This window comes from Argentina silus, assembly GCF_951799395.1.
Source record: "Argentina silus genome assembly, chromosome: 14".
NCBI classification, from domain to species: Eukaryota; Metazoa; Chordata; class Actinopteri; order Argentiniformes; family Argentinidae; genus Argentina; species Argentina silus.
In genome coordinates, this window is record NC_139668.1 from 8,543,079 (window position 1) to 8,558,559 (window position 15,481).

At 44.3% G+C, this 15,481-nt stretch overlaps 1 protein-coding gene across 1 annotated transcript in view; it reads right to left on the bottom strand.

The window, feature by feature from the left end:
• Nucleotides 1-2,971: 2,971 nt before the first annotated feature.
• The window catches only part of LOC310815035 (voltage-gated inwardly rectifying potassium channel KCNH7-like), a gene marked incomplete at both ends in the record, with an annotated part of 48,803 nt that continues 36,293 nt past the window's right edge, over nucleotides 2,972-15,481 (bottom strand). Inside the window, 6 exons of the mRNA XM_083684643.1 lie at nucleotides 2,972-3,271; nucleotides 3,662-3,845; nucleotides 6,168-6,327; nucleotides 11,518-11,814; nucleotides 12,740-12,824; nucleotides 13,632-13,837. Coding sequence (XP_083540769.1) covers nucleotides 2,972-3,271; nucleotides 3,662-3,845; nucleotides 6,168-6,327; nucleotides 11,518-11,814; nucleotides 12,740-12,824; nucleotides 13,632-13,837 — 1,232 coding nt within the window. The remainder of the gene's footprint in view (nucleotides 3,272-3,661; nucleotides 3,846-6,167; nucleotides 6,328-11,517; nucleotides 11,815-12,739; nucleotides 12,825-13,631; nucleotides 13,838-15,481) is intronic.

The following is a 15,481-nucleotide window of genomic DNA, read 5'->3' on the forward strand; positions in this document are numbered from 1 at the left end:
ACCATCGACAGGAGTGCCCCGTGTGTAGGCACTAGGGGTTGATTTGGAATTCGGCCATTTGCAGCATAGGACTTGTGCCCTTAAAATGGGCTGCTCTGCTGAGCACAGACGCAACTCAAAGGTAGGGCCAATCAAATTCCATGGGTGAAGAATCTCTGAATGGATTAAAGATACTTGCAACATTCAAATCAAACAAAGTACTGCTATATAACATACTAAGTTCCCCCATTGAATATACTGTTACACCGTAGAAGATTCTGTTTGGCCCTACTATAATGCCATAATAGTCTGTTATCTGTTCTATAATCCGTTATCAAATGTGTTGCTACATATGGAGGCAGGATAAGTATTCATCATTCCGTACCACACTTCTATCGGGGGGAATACAAACACTAAAACACATAGAAAATTGAAAATCATGAAAAATTAATCGTTTTCTCTTATAGAAAAATAGGGTGCCTTTATTACCATTATTCATCATTGTATAACAGCATCTCTCCGTTTTTTTATGATTTGTGTAACTTATAAACCACAAACTCATATTATTGAAATCCTTTAAAACAAATTGCCAAGATGCCGTTAATCCATGCAATAGCACCCACCTGTTTGTGTAAGTACATCTTAAAACTAAACTAACTAATTCATTTGCGGCATGCAGTTCACCCATACTGTATCAATCTTTTACATCTCAATACATTTACATTGCTGACTGTTGAGTGCATATTATTTTGCTGAATGTGATTTAGGATTTAACATTTGCAAAGGCTAATGGAGGCAAGTAAAGCTAAGGCTAACGAAGGCTAACCTTCTGGCTTGGCCTGACTCTCTATTTCTCTGGTCATTTCTCACAGAAGGGCCTGACTGACACCATCTCAGCACTGGTTTCCCTTTGCTGGGAATTGCAGTAAAAAAATAGTTATTGTGAAATTTCAATGGAAGCCCCTAAACACACATGCACAGCAAGGTTGAAGCTGACACAGACTGCTTAAAACCCTTAAACGTTACTGTCATGGTGTATTAGTCTGTTTCAAACAACTCATGATCAAACTTGCTGCAGAGATACCATGCAGTTACAGGGAAGTGTTCGCTCTTGGTAGAATGACAGGTCATTAACTACACAGAAACTAACTGATTTGAAACTACATTTGGCCAGATTCCTCTCAACTCAATCATTGTATAATGCACCTTATATCTGCAGTTTATATGAACATAGCAATTAAGCAGTTAGACAGTAAAGTTGCAATTCATTGTAGCATCAGTGTAGAATTCACTGGTTTTGGTAATACTTCCTATGGGTCAAGTCACCTGTTTTGTCATGCATTATAAATCCATTATAGGTATCAATGCATAATAAGTCATCACCAAGGGTCGCCTAAGGATGTTTATATCCCATACTACCACTTAAGAGTAATTCATTATGAGCTCATTTATTTATCAAAGTTGAAGCTTTTATGAATGCTTGGTCCTATGAAGCACGTTGGAGTGGTATTTGCACTAGAAGTGTATTCATAATGATTTATAGATACTGCAGGGGCTCATGAAAAGTGTTACCCTTGTGTTTAATGCCTTCGGAAGTGCAAGTGGTCAACTCAGCTACATCTACCGTATATCATGTCAATAACCGTAATATGTACTTTTGTGTATGTGTACAGTACTGTAGTCCCTCTCAATTAGGACATTGAAGGGTTGATGGGTTATGTAGTCAATAACATAGATAAAGTATAACAGTAGTCCAACCTGCCCATGCTTCCTGTATGTGGTTACACTAAATAGTTTCTTAATAAAATACTTGAAAGATTCAGATAAATATGAATGGTCAGAATAAATATGGATATAGATTTTCCCATCAAATTGTTGTCAACAAAATGCTCAAAGGTGAAACATTATACTCAGTGAGGAAAATAGACACACAGCAAGTGGAAAAGTACCACTTCTTAAAGAAAATGTACAGTAGTGTGTGTTTGAAAACAATACTACTGTACACTACAAGTAACTCAGAACTGGAATGGATTTAGGTTCTGTTTTAGTTCAGGTAACATAAATCTACTGCAATATTAAGAGCACATTTGACTGTTGGGCATCTTTCATGCTTATCTAGATTTCAACCAAATTATATTTCTAATTTATTTGTTTTAATATGATCGTTATTGCTTTCATAGCCCCATTATTGCGGCTTGTGGTGCAAAGTGATTTTTAATTAACCTCACTCATGCTTTATTAGTGTAAAGCAAACCTTTAAACGTTGCTAAATAATATTCATTTGTATATTAATGGGGGGCAATAATCATTCTAACAGCTGATTATGTTATTGAACTGAAAGTGGTTTTTACTTTTCTTCTTTTGTCTTCTTTTGTTGATGATGTGTATTTAGGCACAGTATAGTATAATATAACATCTGGCCAGGTGATCGTTTATCAGCCAAATACGTTACATGGTGTCTGCTAGACTTGGTGAGGTCATTAAAAAGACAAGTTTAAAATTGCACACTTAGATATTTGAAAAAAAATGCCTTTGTAAGTGTGGTTCAAGTAGCTTTCTCCCAAACAAACGGGAGTCATTATAAAACGGACATTAGTCTGTAAGCATGCTATCATCACACCTGATTGCGCAATCAGAGGTGTTGTGTGTAGAGCATGCAACAGATAACACTTCCTGGAACATGCATTTCTCTTTTAGAACAAGCATGTTAGGTGCCCTATGTTGCTGGCAGTGTTACATCTGATCTGAAATATGTACAAGGTAAATAATTATTATACATATATTAATAATATACTGTATAAATACCTCTGTATAAATGTTCTTTATACATCTGAACGGGGAAAAACCTTTGAAAAGGAATGGAAGAAAGTCGACAGTATTCCTTGCATATACAGTCTCCTTCTTAGACCCTGAGTCAAACTTGAGAGGACCTGAAGTAGGACCTCTCGGTTTCTGTAGAGACAAAGAGAAGGGTGGATGCAGGCACAAGGGCCTACTTCCCTGGAAGCCCAGGGTCAGACACTGGCCTGTGGAGTCCCAGTGTTCCAGAGCTGCTAGGCGAGGCGTCTGGGAGTGAGGCTTGTCTGACTGAAGGGAAGAGGGATCTGGCTTGTTGTTGTTGTTGTTGTTGTTCGGCCTCTGGAGGGTCCATTTTGTTTTGTCTGTGTCTGTGCTCCATGTCTGTGTCCCTCTCCAGCAGTCCCACAAGGTCCCCCTCTGGGGGCGTTTCCGTGGGAACCAGGCCTGGCGTGGATTCTTTGGATTTATTCTGGGGTTTGTCCGTGTCAGAACTCTGTCAGAACAGCAAGCACAATGACGACCCGTGACTTCATTATCAAAGTGAATGTGAACTGCTTTATGCAGAGATAGTGCACCTACCCACAAAGCCAGTACTCTAGTGTAGTACCGGAAAACACAGACAAACATGGAATGAGAAATGGCATCAAACAGCATCCCATGTATTACAATGAGCCTGTCCTCTGATGTCTGCCTCCAATAGCCTTAGCTGGGCTGGATACAGACAGGAATAGTGCATCTAGGCCATGCAGGGTCAGGGCTAGTAAACACAGTATGTCCTTTTCTGTGGGTCAGTACACTAGCAAGAATAATGCACCTACTGCGCTGTAGGTCAGTAGTGTACAGTAGACTGGGGACTGTGCACCTGGGCAGGGTCGTACAGTACCTGGGCCGATGGGGGGCTGAGGCTGAGCTCCATCTGGATGGCAGCCACAGGCTGGACCCTGATGGCAGGTCTCTGGTACTCCGGGCTGGAGGTGACCGTGCTGTAGGCCGGAGGTCCCAGAGCGGACTGCCGCTGCAGCAACTGAAGGATGGCCTGGATGTCTGACGTCATCTGAGCCTCCAACCTGGAGAGAAGCCAGGGGAACACAGTGTCGGTGCGGTAGTGTGTTGGTAACCTCTTTGAGAGCAGGCTTTTCTAGTTTGGAAAGCCCGGGGAAATCCTTTGCAGAAAGTAGCGACAAAGGGGTGGAATCCTGCTTGAAACGAGACACCTCGCAACACGTCAAACCAGTGAAATACCTTCCCTGGACGGAGCTAAAATAAAAACAGGTTTTCTTCCATTTTCTACAATGTTGCAAGCAAGCTTTGGCAACATAGCCCTACCCAGTTGGAAAAGATGACGCATATAACAACAAGCAGCCATTCTAAGGGCATCTGGTTTCTTGGAATGTAACATCCAATTAAATTGCGAACACATTCTCCCTTCACTCCGTCCAGTTCAATCCAAGCCAGATCGGCTAATCTAATATTCTCCAGACCTCCAAAGGCGGTGTGAGAACAACGTGATTTGGAGGTATGGTGGGTTGGTTACACTACTCCTTACTGTAGCACTGTCAAATACTGTCAGTTCATTCATTTCTTTCTTGTAATCTTTGCCTATTTTGGAATGTTGGGAATCTCTGTTTTATGAAAGGGACACTTCCCCCAAACACAACTTTTTCCATGTTATTGGTTTAATCACCTCACAAAGGAACATAAAGGCTATTTATCTCTTTATGGACTGTCATTTTTTCATTTCAAGATGGACTGTCATTTTTCTCATTTCAAGATGGACTGTCGTTTTTCTCTTTCACTTCCTACCCCATGTCTTGTGTGTGTGTAAAGTGGTGTATCCTTTACTAATGGTCCTGATGACTATATGTGCAAAAAATATGGGCATAGTAAAGTTCTTTAGATAGGCAAAAATATGTTTAGACTGTTTGGGGTTCTATTTTAAGGAAGTGAAGTCTGCAGTACTCATAGCAAACACCAGGGGGAGACTCAATCCATACAATTATGAAAGGACGGAATGACAAAACATCACTGTGCCATAACTCCAGTGCACCAATCAAATAAAGTCTTAATCATAATATCTTTGGGTCTTGTGAGTATTGTGCTTTTCTGTTTTATGAATTATAACGTCTTGCTCCCCATGTCCATATTTACATATAACACTTTAAGGCAGTGCATTCCTTTCTACAGTAAAACAGATTTTTTTCTCGTCTGTATTTTCCGCCGATAACATGGACCTGTGTTCCATTCGGGGACAGGAAACAAGTAATACTACACAAGAGCAGCACTGCAGCTGGGAACTACCCTGTCTCTTTTCCCAGTTGCCTGCAGAGCCGTGAGCCAATCTGAGCCAATCAACACACCCGACAGGCCTGCTGCAACAAGATGAGGCTGGCTGCCGTGGTGGCCATGTTTGCTGAGTGGCCCTGCCTCTGTCTATTACCCCCCTGGCAGGAGCAGTGTGGGACCTTAATCAGGATAAATGAGAGAGACGCGGGCCCGCAGAGACGCAACTGCAGGTGGTCGACACAGGGACTCCCAGAGGAAAGCAAACAGTCAGAGAGGAGTGAGAAGGAAGAATGGAAAGAAAGGGGCTGCAGTGAGAGAAACACAGATTGAGAAACAGAGGAAGAAAAGAGAGAGATAGAGAGACAGCCAGTCAGGGCCTCCCACGTTTTCTTTTCTGTGATTTGCCCCCTTCCCGTGGTCCCAGAGTCTTTGTTACCTCCCTCCCCACACTCCCATCTCCAAACTCCAAGTGTGACGTCAGTTGTCTTTGTGATTCGGTTGCGTTTCACTGGCGTCTGCTATAAATAGACGGCACTGACTGCCTCCTCCTCAAGTGTACGGCTGAACCACAATGAATTTAATGCTCAAGCGAAGTCACCTGTCTGCTTTAGTGGGGGCTAATGAGTTACTTTACATACCACTAAAACCATAAACATGGTTACTAAGAGAAGTAGTCGAAGGTCGAAGTAGGATCATGATACTGTAACCTAGACAGTTTAACTCCCACTCCGGCAAATCATTGTATTTTGTACCAGCAGAGGCGCCCATAAGAGTAAGGAAAAAATGCATGGGGTCCAATGGAATCTTCCCCCAAAAAATTGGTTTCTAAAATGATTCGTAAAATCTCACTTCTTTGCAAGGACAGTACATACTGTGTACTGTATATGGTTAATATGATGAAAAAACATGTTTTAGAGTATTTAGTCAAGAATTGGTAAAAGGGCTGTGTGATCAGCCTCACTTAGGCTCGCAGTTTTTGCAATCTAGAAAGTCTGGTCTGGAAAGAAATCCCTGTGGTTCCTAAAGTGGAGGAAACACATTAGCAGTGAGGAGCCATCCCCTCTACCCTGGACAAAGAGGCTGAGTCACACATCCCACCCCCTCACCTGTTGAGGTGCTCCTGCAGCAGGTCCAGTCGCTGCTCCACCTCCCCATAGGTGATCTCAGTGTCGCTGTCGTCCTCCCCGCCGCGGGGGTCCTGGGACTGAGCCGACTCTTCTGGACCCTCCTTGGGCCGTCCGCACACCCAGTCCTCAGCACGCAGCTCTGCACACGCACACACGCACGCACGCACGCACGCACGCACGCACGCACGCACACACACACACACACACACACACACACACACACACACACACACACACACACACACCTCAGTGATTTGTGTCTTGATTGTAGCACTAACACAATATAGATTATGTCTCAACTCATAGACACTGTCCAATCCTGTTACCAGTTGCCATTGACCTGATCAATAGGCCTATCAAAGTGCCTCCCTGGCATTGTTACCACACGGCTACATTTTTATTTCTATAGGAAAGCGATTGCACCTGATAGGTACATGACGCCTGTAACAACGAGGTACTTTGTGTAGAACTCGCTCCTACGCACAATCTAGCAACTTGCAACAAACACATCTTATATAATAGAATTGGATGGGGTCCAATCATTGGACCCCATTCGCTTCCTTTATATTGGAAAATGTGTCGGCTGCAAGTTGCTTAATAACCAGGACTCAAGAAGGTGTCTTCGTATATCGACTGGAATGAAGCTACGTGGTTAATCACAGAAATTTGATTTTAGAGTGAACTATCCCTTTAACTATGAATGCAGATAAACCTCACAAAATGCGTCTTTATGCAGCAGAAAGTGTGATTGAGTTTTTTTTCATGCTTAAGGAGGAGACTTAATGATAGACGTGGTCTGCAGTAGCAGCTGACATTTTATAGTGCCTCCCCGGCTGTGTTGATTATAGGAAACAATATCCTTTGGCAACACTCAGCCTCCTGCTCCACCACAAAGCCGCTCGACGCCATAAGAGCTAAATTACAGGATATTACCCTGAAATCACAACATGCTGACATCATCGCAAATCATGACACCCTTACATAGATGCTGAGAGTAAAGTGTGTGTGTGTTTGTGTTTGTGTGTGTGTGTGTGTGTGTTAGCTGTTAGTGCACTTGGCTGGGAGAGAGAATAAAAGCATACAAGGGGGTCCCTGTAGGTCAGGGGTCTCAAACTCGCGGCCCGCGGGACGATATTTTGTGGCCCCCTACTTGACATCAAAGTTTAGTGTTAGTGCGGCCCGCGCGTTTTTCTCACACGCACCTTTTTGCCGAGTCGTTGCCCTGGGCAATGTTTTCTATTATTTATCACTTATGGGACCGTAGCTCAGGCTCGTGACAGCTTCCGGTGGTGTTTGTTGACAAGTTAGCCAACGCGAATTAGCGAATTGTTCCTGAAATTGTCTGTGCTCGTCGCCAACCTTTCTCTTCACAGCAGGTTTTTTTTGGAATACTTGAAACCCTTTTTTTGTGGAACACTTGAGGAAGCCTCAAGCCTTTTGTGGAAGCCTCACCCAGACTCTACCTCCAGCGGCCCCCAGGTAAATTGAGTTTGAGACCCCTGCTGTAGGTCATGCTATTGTCATTGACAACCAACATGAATGCACCCAAAAGAGTTGGCAAATGAGGTTGGGGCTACATGGTATATGGCTACCGTCGTAATCCTACTTCTGTTTTACTTTGACTTTTTCATGAACCTTTGTATTGTTGAGCAGGGAAAATATGTTACTAACCTACAACAATCATGGTGACAGCTAATGGTAGCTATGTTCACAAGTGACAGTGCACTGATTTTGAGCAAAGAACGTACGGAAAGCATTTACGTTTACATCCAGCGACAGCCGACCAAAGAAACACACTGCAGTGAAACGGAGGGGGAAAAAAAGGATTTTCCTAAAGCTAGTACAGTACTGTAAGAGGGCCTTGACCTCAGCCTTGTAAAGACCCATTCACACAGGGGGAGCCTCCATCTCTGTCTCTCTGCTCTGCTATCAGCTCCAGGAGTTACGACCAGCTCCATTCTAATGGACGCAGCAGCAGCCAGCTCCTCTTTTGCTCCTTTTCCACTGTTCAGATGCTGTGTATCTTTTGACCACTCCGTGATACAAAATTGTGCAACAAAGGATAATAGCATCAAATGGCTCACGTTACTTAATCTGATGTGCCGCTAGCCACCACTGGGCCCGGGTACAGAACACCCCCCCCCCCCCCCCCCCCGCCCCCTCACCCCCACCAAACTCCATTAGCAAGGGGAGGAAAAAAACGGATGCATCGCTATTAAAGCCTCTATTGAAGGTACACATTCAAAATGAGATTTCCCCCTTGCTTTACACAATGATTATGACAAAATATGGCCTATAGTACCAATCTTACTGAGTGCACAACATCTTATATGACCAAAACAAAAATTAAATGCTCTATTTTAAACAGATTCTGTAGGCCTGTATGCAAACCATGCAAGAATAAAAAGAAGACTTTAATGGCACAGATGAGGTATGTATTTATAGTTCTAAATCAAGTGCTCTTTGCATGTGGAATGAAGCTGCGGGAAGTAGTCTAATCACAGTGAATGGGGAAATAAGACACTTCCTAAATTGGAGTGCCCATCAGCTGCTCTTTCGATTGAGCTACAGAGCCTTCTTCAAGTCATGAATAATGTCCTGTAGTAGTACATTTAGTACATTTTAATACATAATAGAACATTTTCCTCACAACTTTGTTCTCAATTGAAGGAGTGGCCTGTCCTGGTTCATGGTAGAGCAAAGATCATTTTCCACTAACTTTAATTGCTGTAAAGAAAGCAGCGAAAGAAAATACTTGATGAAGAAAGAAAGTTCAATACCGAGTCCAGTTTGACTTCTAGCCAGACACAAACATAGAAATGAACATTAAGGAGAGAGCGTGGGTTAGAGGGAGGAGAAGACGGAAACAGTTTGATAGATAGACGGAACACAGCACAACAGTTGTTCAGAATCAATCATTTGCATTCCTTGTTGTTTTTGAGACATGAGTTCGTTGACCCCATAAGCACTATCATTGACTGGAATTTGCAGCATTTTACACAGACCGTTGCTCTGATATTTGCCACGCTTTCCTCGAAATGTGTAGGCCTACTACTACTGGGTAGGTTACGATATGTGCAACACACATTTGTTTCTGAAAAGGGTGTTAGGAAGGCTTGCGGTAGGACACAGGTTTTTTTTTATGGATTTGTTCACACTGGCTACATACTGAGTATCACTTATGTTTGCCATTGAGGAGGCATTATAATTGTTTTATACCATTGACAAGATTATTATTGGGCATTATCCATGGGGCCCCTCTGGACATGGGCCAGTGTACCATTTTACCCCTCTCCCCAAGCGGTGCCTCTGAGATGAATAGGGATAAGTGACGTGAAGGTGAAATGAAGGATGCGCAACTCGTTGGCTTGGATTTGGCATCGGCTAGAGTCCCCCCACCCGTCCCCCCCACCCCACCCCACCCTCACCCGCCCTCTAAACTTTATTAAATTCCCTGTGAGTGAAAAAACGCCACACACTTAACAGTACTCTAATATCCCTAGCCATCTAGTCCTAAAGGGTGACCCTGGATGTCAGATACAGCATAATCCTCTTAAATGACAGTTTATCATTGAGAGGGTTTCGGGAACATGGTGATTTAATGACACACAATCCTTGTTTGGCTATTTAATAGGTGTGACACAGGGGAGGGAGGACATTCCATGCATTACAATAGCAGCTTTTCGACAGCGTTGCCAATAGGGTGCCAATACGAATGCCGTTAAGAAACAGACGTGGGCCAAATCTGGGCCATCATTTCTCTGCTGACTGGGTAGTGAACAATGAATTTCCACAGGTGGATTTTGTAGTCCTAGCCTGGCTGAAGCCAATGTAGCACAGTGACAGCTGCACACAGTGGTCTAGGAACCCACCTTTCCTTACTCTAATGAATTATTAGCTATTAGCAGTCCATATAGGAGCCGGCTTCTGAGCGAGCGCATTGATTGGTTCTCACATACTTCGTATTTGCATTTGGGGCGAGGCATCTCGTTCCTTGCTCGTTTCGTTGGAGTGAAAAGGGAAAACAAACAGACCTCATGGTTCGTTCAATTAAAAAAGATACAAGATAAACGATACAGTGAGCTACAGTAACTTACATTATGCTAGCCACCCACCAAGTTTGCTAGCCAACTAAAGCCAGGACCGGGGGGGGTAGAGTATCAAGCAGTGAATAGGCCCAGAGTAAGCACTGTTGAAGCTCGGGAGTGACTCTGGAAAAGCAATTGAGCTTAGCACTCACTGGGACACATGGCGTAAGCCCCGCTGTGGAAAGCTGGCTAATGAGCCTGTCCTCTGATTTCTACCCCCACCAGCCTCCCTTGTGTCCTGGTCATGTGGCACAGGGTATTCTGTTTCTTTCTAAATGAACTACAGTTGTACAGTACATTTACTCTGCGGAAATAAATGGATAAATAGATGGCTGAAGTCGTTGCCTTCCAACAGGTGGCGTCATTCCTACGCGATGCTCGGAGCCTCAACTGACCGGTCTTGTAGGATGTGGAACCGGTCTTCAGATCTTCAGATTAGAAAGCATCCGCCATAAATGACCTCCTAGTTTGTGATATTCATGCTCCTTTACATCATTGTCGATGGGACTGCTGACTTGTGTTACAAAACCATGAAAACTCTATATCGTTAGTTACTGCTGTTTGATGTCACTGTTCAAAGTCACTTTTAAGTCGGCACAGCTGCGGGTAAAGCACCCGTTTCGTTTCATGTGAAAATGTGACTGAACAACCGACAGCATGCTTGTTTTTGTGAACATTTCCGAACTAAATGTTGCACTTTCAACCACAAAAGTTTCAAGGTCATGTAACTAAAGACATTTGCTGGAGAAAAACATGAAAACGATTGACAGATTTATAGTTTCAGTTACGAGTAGTCTACACACTGTAACCAAGGTAACGATATGACAGCACATTTTAGCCTGGCTACTTTTATATTTATTTTTATCTATCCCTTGAGCATTTTCGAGATACGAGACAGAGCAGTGCAGACATAGTCTGAGACAATGCTCTGAAGGTTCAAATTTGTGTTGGTGTGATCGCTCATTCAATCACATCGATGTTGGGAGTTAGGATTTGTTTTCAGTGACTGACCTGGCTAAACAAACTTTGAATGAATAGTGTGTAAGAGTTCGTTGGTCATATCAATCGTACATTTTTCAATGCAGTGTGTGTGTGCTCTGCATGAAACTGTATCTGTGTAGTGTATTGTAGGTTCTTCTAAGTAAAGCTTCCCTAAATCAATTTGTGCTTTTCAGCTTTTGCACCTGATTAGCTCATTTAGTTTTTTGGGGGCTCTAATATCCATAAGCAAGGTGTCTGACCTTTATAAGACTGGTTCCTCTCCGTGCTGTCCCCTGCCTGTGTGTCAGGGCCGTCACTCAGCCCCAGTCCCAGAGTGTGGTCCCTCACCGAAGGGTAACCCAGCACTCCTGAGCACAGAGGCCTCTGCTCTTCCTCCTCGCCTCCCTCCTCCTCTTCCTCCTCCTCCTCCTCCTCCCTCTCCTCCACCGAGTCTCTCTCTCTCCTCTCCTCTGCAACGGCCGCCTGGGAGCAGGCGTAGAGCTGCCTCTCTCGCTCCACCTCGCAGTATGCTGATGACGCCTCCTTATTCTGGGTCCCTGGAGGGGGGAGGGGGGAGGGGGGTAGGGTGGTAGGAGGATGGCGTGGTGGGGGGGGGGGGGTTGGGAGGGTGGTAAACACAATGTTTTGGTGGAACACAAGGTTCTTCTTTGTTACAGACAGTACCATGGGAGCCTCTGAGGAAGGGAGCTCGCTCAGCAGACATAACAATAGAGGAGAGGTGTCGCACTCTAAACTGTCCCCGCTCCAACGGCTCAGAGCCTTGTTATTTTCTCCTGCCTTGGAGCAAACTTGCACAGTATGAAATCGACAGTAAGTGTTCATGAAGTATGTGAGGGAGAGAAAACCTTATAATTGGCTACCTTTGATAGTCTCAACGTTGGTACTGTATGGCTTGAAATTCATGCCATTTATAGGACAAATTCACATACTTTTTTCACTTTTGTGCACCTGACTCAGATGACTCAGAATATGAGAGGAGGTACAAGGAATCTACAGTACAGGTAAACAGTGTCAAATCCTTTGTCTTAACTGTAACTGTAAACTCTTCGCCTGTACTTGTGTTATTTTTGGAGATGGTATTCTGAAAGCCAGTAACCATGGTGACCGATTAGATTTGCGTGAATGGATGCCCAAAGCTGAGTGCCGTGGGCAACACTGTCTCCCAACTCACAGGGCTCTTAGAAATTAAATGAAACAATTCCCACTGTGAGAATATAGCCTGGCTCTAGACAATGCCAAGGATGCCATACATCATAAACTGATGGAAGTTGGTTAAAGCACAGATCTCATGCCAGCTTAGAGGGAATGCAGTCATCTCTCGAACTCAGATAATTTCTTCTATGATTTTGAAAGATACAATAACGAGACTCCCTGCCGGTTGAGGAATTCACTGTTGAAAATATATTGGCTGGATATGGGATAGCAACAGTAGGCCTTTGAACCCCCTAATTCCACACTCACCTGCAGAGGATTTCCTTTTGTAGGATAGCCTTCTTCTGCATTTGACGTCCTCCCCTTCAGATTCACTGGTTTGTGGGTAGGTGGTGCTCTGAAAAAGGAGCAAAGATGCTGCTCACCACTGGGTTTCGCCCGCACTGCTCACTGGTAGCATGCTGCACACGTCTGGTTTGAAATACAAAGATTTTTTTCATATCTGGCTAGTGCAGAAAACAGTCATGCATTTATTCATCCATTCATTTATTCATCCATCCATCTGCCCATCTCTCCATCTCTCCATCCATCCATCCCTCCATCTATCCCTCCATCCATCCATCCCTCCATCCATCCCTCCCTCCATCCATCCATCCATTAATCCATCCATCCATCCACTAACATGTATTAATTTGTTAAATAATGAATTCCTCCATTCACACCAGTATGTCTGCTGGACAGCCAGCTGAGCACAGTGATCCAGACAATGAAGTTGTTTTTAGCACCTTTTTCATCTGTCGGTTATTTTAAGTGTATTGAGAGACTGACTGGAGCCAGGTGAGAGCTGCATATGTATGGAGCTTCAGCAGAGGCCACACAACGTTTGGATTACCACCCACACAGACTGACGTACGCACACACACACACACACACACCCACCCACACCCGCACCACCCACACCCACATGCGCACACCCACACCCACACCCACACCCACACACACCCACACACACCTCAGTCGTTCACTTTACTTAACAGATGGTAAGGAAATGTGGAATTAATTCAGTCAATTTGGGAAGATGCATTTCGTAGGGAAGGAAAGACGAATGGAAGGAAGGAAGCAAGGAAGGAAGGAAGGAAGGAACAATGGAAGGATGGATTTGACAGTATTTGAATGCGGCCATCGTCTCAGAGCCCAGTACCTTGGCTGTCTCATCCCGGAGGTTAAAGGTCAGCTCCAGGTTGGTGAGGAAGTAGTCAGCGAACTCGGGGTACATGTCCAGCACCTCCAGGATCTCCTCTCTCTGGATGGTGTGGAGGTCGCAGTAGCTCAGGGCACGCACGTCAGCGTTGGCCTTCCCAGGCTTGGCATACTGGTGGATCATCTCCCCAAAGATGTCATTCTTACCTAAGGGACAGACAGAAGGAGGGAGATAGAGATATAGAAGGGGGGGTGGGGGGGTGGGAGAGAGAAGGGAGATAGAGAGGGAAGGAGAGAGGAAAAATAGGGTAATATTAGACATTTGGTGATATAGCGTGATGAATTGTGTGAATAATTACACCATGCTTTGATCCATAAACAAATAAGCCATCTGGCATATTTTGCGATAATGCAAAGTAGATTAAAGGGCAGGTCAGGCATCTAAAGAGTCCTTCAGATGATGCCAGGTTCTAAGGTCAAACTCAACCCTGTGCCATTTTCATAGGGCAACAATAGAGTTTTGCATGTATGTGACTACGGTTGACCTACATTATATGGAATGACACACCAATGTGTGTGTGTGTGTGTGTGTGTGTATGTAAATACAGTATAGTACATGTCAACCTTTTCAGAGAGTAAAGGGAGCGTGTAAAGGCAAGCACCAACAGTATTGTCCTTTCTTTGGTTCACACGTACAGGAAATATCATTCTTTTCACTCTTTCTAATGGCAACTAAGCAGTAGTGGTGAGTGTGCATCTTTAATTGCTTTCGGGGATTATACAGGTTACAATTACTAAAACAGGAAAGAATAGAATTTGCATACAAATACGTGACTGCTTAAAAAAGAGAGTAATAAGCGTTTGTGTAACTTTGCCAAGGTGAATGTGCTGAGTCGTTATGTACCCTAATCCCTCAAAGCACATGCTTTTTCTCATGACCCTATTGTGTCACAGAGTTTCGCTGTAGCTCATTGGCTGAGTGAAAAATGGACAGTTTAAACACGACTTAGCCTGTATGACCTGCCTGACGCTAGGCTGACGCAGAGAGAGGGAGAGAGAGAAAGAGAGGGAGGAAGAAAGGGAGGGGGTGAGAGAAGATTTACTCTGATTACATCCAGAGAACGTCAATAATAGCAGCGAGCAGCGGCTGCTTACACCACAAACACTCCATCACCCTGAGCCGGCAATTAGGTAGCATAATAAATGATCCAATAAAGCTCTCTCTTTCTCCCCTCTCTCCTACCATTTCTCTCTCTCTATCTCGCTCCCTCTCTCTATCCCCTCTCTCCTCACTCCCCCCTATCTCACTCCCCTATCTCGCTCCTGCCTCTTCTGTGTCTCTCCCGATAACTTTCTCCCCCATTCTCTCTCTCCGTCCCTCCCTCACTCCCCCACCTGTCCTCCTCCTCCCTCCTCTGTCCTCTCCTGGCTATAAAAAGCGTCTCCACAGCGGCGCTATGCGCTGGCAGCTATCACACTGTGTTCAAACAAGGATCCATGAGAACATGACCAATAGAGATGTCAGCTGCCCACCCGGCCGTATCAGAACAAAGGGAGACCCATCCTCCTAAAAGGCAGCTGATAATACCAACCCCAGCAGTTTCAGGCTTATAGGAAATAAAAGAGCAGAAGGGGGTGGGGGGTTGGGGAACCTGAACAGCGGTGCAACTTTGACGTTCACTCAATGATTTAGACTGTGTGCAGAGGGCACATCACTCTGACAAACATAATTAACTCGACTTCCAGGAGGAAATCATTAAAGGTGTAACTGTACTGGGAACAGCATCACCAGGGATATGCAATTAGGTTCTCGCTGTGATAGTAAAACAATTCTTGAGGGTGTCAATTTAC